Source organism: Populus nigra, chromosome 14 (assembly GCF_951802175.1).
Source record: "Populus nigra chromosome 14, ddPopNigr1.1, whole genome shotgun sequence".
Lineage (NCBI taxonomy): Eukaryota > Viridiplantae > Streptophyta > Magnoliopsida > Malpighiales > Salicaceae > Populus > Populus nigra.
Window position 1 is genome coordinate 11,233,942 of NC_084865.1, and position 3,544 is coordinate 11,237,485.

General features: G+C 34.8%; 1 protein-coding gene across 1 annotated transcript; it reads left to right on the forward strand.

Moving 5' to 3' along the window:
- Positions 1 to 1,057: 1,057 nt before the first annotated feature.
- Positions 1,058 to 2,321, forward strand: LOC133672369 (transcription factor HEC2-like). Its single transcript, XM_062092766.1, has one exon. The coding sequence runs from the start codon at positions 1,430 to 1,432 to the stop codon at positions 2,144 to 2,146; it is 717 nt and encodes a 238-aa protein (XP_061948750.1). The 5' UTR covers positions 1,058 to 1,429; the 3' UTR covers positions 2,147 to 2,321.
- Positions 2,322 to 3,544: the final 1,223 nt, after the last annotated feature.

A 3,544-nucleotide genomic window follows, 5' to 3' on the forward strand; every position in this document is an offset into this window, starting at 1 on the left:
TTTACTCAATATTTTGCAATAACTTTGATTTTGACAAATATAATATTAATAAATTAATTATAAATTAGAAAAAAGAAACCGATAGGGGAACACCCATCTCAGGAGCCCGCCTCTGACTAGTTAATGACTCTATTGCCAAAAACAGTAGGGCTCAGTGATGAAGGATTGAAAACATCTTCTGTCGATCATGGAGCCTATCTTACTGAAAGAATATAAACGAGGCTAGCTAGTGTATTGAAAACGTCTTTAACAGTGACCATCCTATTCATTTTCAAGATCAAAGTAAAGGACCACTATATTTCTATTATCTGCACCAAATCAAATTCCACAGCCTCTGATAAAATCCTTGCCAAATTTGCGCTTCCATGAAAACTGAAAGCTACTTTCCACTATAGTAAAGGCAATTACGATATAGCAGCTAGAAATTACAGTACAGAAAATGATCAGTTTGTGTACTTGCACTAGAAATTACAGCATCAGCATTCAGCTCTTAATCTACATTGAAAAGTGTGCCACAGAGGAAGCAGTGTGAGACCCAGCATCAGTATCTGTAGTATAGTAGGTCCCTGATGATCCCCAACCCACTTCAGTAATTTGAGTCTGTATCTGCTACAGCCACTGGACACACCGGAATTCTTCAGCGGCTGCTGGGGGTCATTCATCCCTTGTCAAAGGGGGTGTTCTGGTTGGTTGCTCTTCTGACAAATTGCATGTGAATGGTGGGGTTTCTTGTGTCATTTTTTAAGTAAAAATGTAAAATTTCAAGGCAAAGCAATGCACTTGCACAGTTGCCCTCAAAGATCAAAAGCACTTAACAGGGCCATAGAAGAAAGTTTCAAATTAAGTGGTTCATGCACCAGATCCCTTTAATCCTATCCCTCTACTTTGTGGGCCTAAATCCATGAAAGGTCTTTTACCATTGATCTTTTATAGTTGTAGTAGAGATTTTTCTCACTAGTAAGGATCAGATGGCTGTGAGTATATTATCTTCTGGTTAGCCCTACATAATGGGCGGTCACTATCAAAATCATAAATTCAATCTTAAATGAGCTGAGACTCTTCTCTCAATCGACTTTGCATGAATAAAATATAGCAAACAAGTGGCTATATAAAGCCTTCCGTCCACTTCCGGTAACCCTACTGAAAATGGTGATAGGTTTCTGAGATAATTTAAACACTTTTTTTTATCGTCTTTTTCTTTCTCCTTTTCCTCTACAATATTTTTCAAGCAACGAAGCCCTTAATATCTCTCTCTAAAGCCTCTCTTCTCCCAGCTCCTCCATACCTCTGTTGCTCAGTTATTCAGCTTGTGAATATATCCCAATCATCAACACATTCCCTCCCTAGCTCTTCACATACACTCAACACACTTTAGATCTGTTCTCTTTCCTGATACCTTGAGGGTCGATTTTCAAGAGTGTTATAATCAATGGATGTGGACATGATGAAATCATCATCAGGAGAGGAAAATATGGACATGATGACAATGATGATGCAGATGGAAAAGCTTCCTGATTTTTGCAGTGAGCCTTTCCACAACACTACTAACACTTCAACAATACTACAAGAAATCCAATTCTCCAACGGAAATCCTACTAGTATTGTAGCTTCACCACCTATATATCATGATAACCCACACGCATCTTCACCACCATTCATAAATCCACCTCCTTGCTCCATGCCATTTATGGGCACTCCAATCCAAGAACCAATGACACCACCTCTTCAGCACAATATGATGGCCAACAAATTCAAATATAGTACTCCATTCTCCAATGCAAACTCCTTGTCTTCAATGGAGAAGAAAAACCCCACTGCAGCAATTAGAGATATGACCTTTTGTATAGCAGCAATGCAACCAATACATATAGACCCGGAATCGGTAAAGCCTCCCAAAAGAAGGAATGTCAAGATATCTAAGGATCCACAAAGTGTAGCTGCGAGGCATAGAAGGGAAAGAATAAGTGAGAGGATGAGGATTCTCCAGAGATTAGTTCCAGGAGGCACCAAAATGGACACGGCTTCTATGTTAGATGAGGCTATACATTATGTCAAGTTCTTGAAGAAGCAAGTGCAATCTTTAGAACAAGCTGGTGGTATTACCCCCAACGGGTGGTTTTGGCTTCACAGCGGTGACAATGCCTAATGTGGGTTATTCTTCTTTGGTAAAGAATTGCCAGCGGCCTGCTGCTAATATGGTGGGCACAATGCAGATGCTAAGATGAGAGATAGGATTAATCATTAGCACTGTTTTTGGGTCTTTGTAACTAATCATGATTTTGATGTTATCTTGATGTGTGTTGTATTGGATTCTACTTCAATCTATGCCTGGCTCGTTAATTAAAATTTTTTTTTGTGAAATCTTCCTCCTCTCTTGAATAAGGCTGCAAGAGAATCAGAATCACATGATCCAAGGCTTATCGAGGAAAAAAAATGGACTAGGAAATATTAGTGCTGAAATCCAGTGCAAGATTTTACTGATTTTAATATACAAATAGAGATATTCCTTCCTCACAGTGTAACCTTATTAAGAAACTGAAGCGAAAAAATGTTTTCCCATTTTCATTCCTTTGTTATGGACGTCTTTTTTCCAGCTAATGACCGTGCGTGCATATATTATAGACGCAGCACTAATTTTTTTTAAAGAAAAACTTAAAAGGCACTTGTAAAACACGATTATCCGAGACACATTTTACTGTTTAAATAGTAAATTAATAATAATTTTACATTTAAAAAATTTGACACCGCTTGTAAATGGGGTAAAGTCATCTTTTTCAATAGATTTATTAGACATTATAAGATTGATTAAGAATAAATTAGATGTTTATATATATATAACACAATAAAATAATTACGTTGCTCTTAAAAATAAAACAATATATATATTTGATATAGAGGTTTTATTCAATGGTATTTTCACAATAACATTATATTACTCTTAAAAGTAAAAACCCACTAAACCTGCACAGAAAGACTTTTCATCTTTTTATTTTTTTAAAAATAATAAAATGATGAAATTGCCCTTAAAATAAATATATATAAATATGACTCCAAGAGTGTTTTTGCTTTTCCTTATGGTTTTGTTTTTGTTATTTTTAGATTGACCTAAGGGTTGCTTGAAAGTTTTAAAAAATTAAATATTACTAAATACAAGTTGAACGCGATAAAACATAGTGCTCCAGCACCTTTTGAGCTGCCCATACGAGGATGTCCGATGACAAAAATTAGTCATCCATAACTATGTGTAGAGCATGACAAAAATCACATCATCCCTTTCATATTTGTGAGCATGTTTTTGTAATAGAATTGCGGTTGGGCTCTAGTGATTTTTTTTTGTCTTTTTAAAAATTGATTATTTCCTTTAATTTTTATTTTTATTAATTTTAGTTTTTATTCTTTTGATTAATATTTATTTTTCTTTTAATGGTTTTTAAGTTTAATTTGTTTTTCAATTTCAACCTTAGGTATTTTATTTTATTTAGTTTTTTTTATCTAATTAGGTCTTTATTCTTTTAATTTTTTTTTTTTAGTGTTTTACCATTTT

Coding starts and splice junctions, on each gene's coding strand:
- LOC133672369 (XM_062092766.1), top strand. CDS start 1,430: ATGGATGTGGACATGATGAAATCATCATCAGGAGAGGAAAATATGGAC.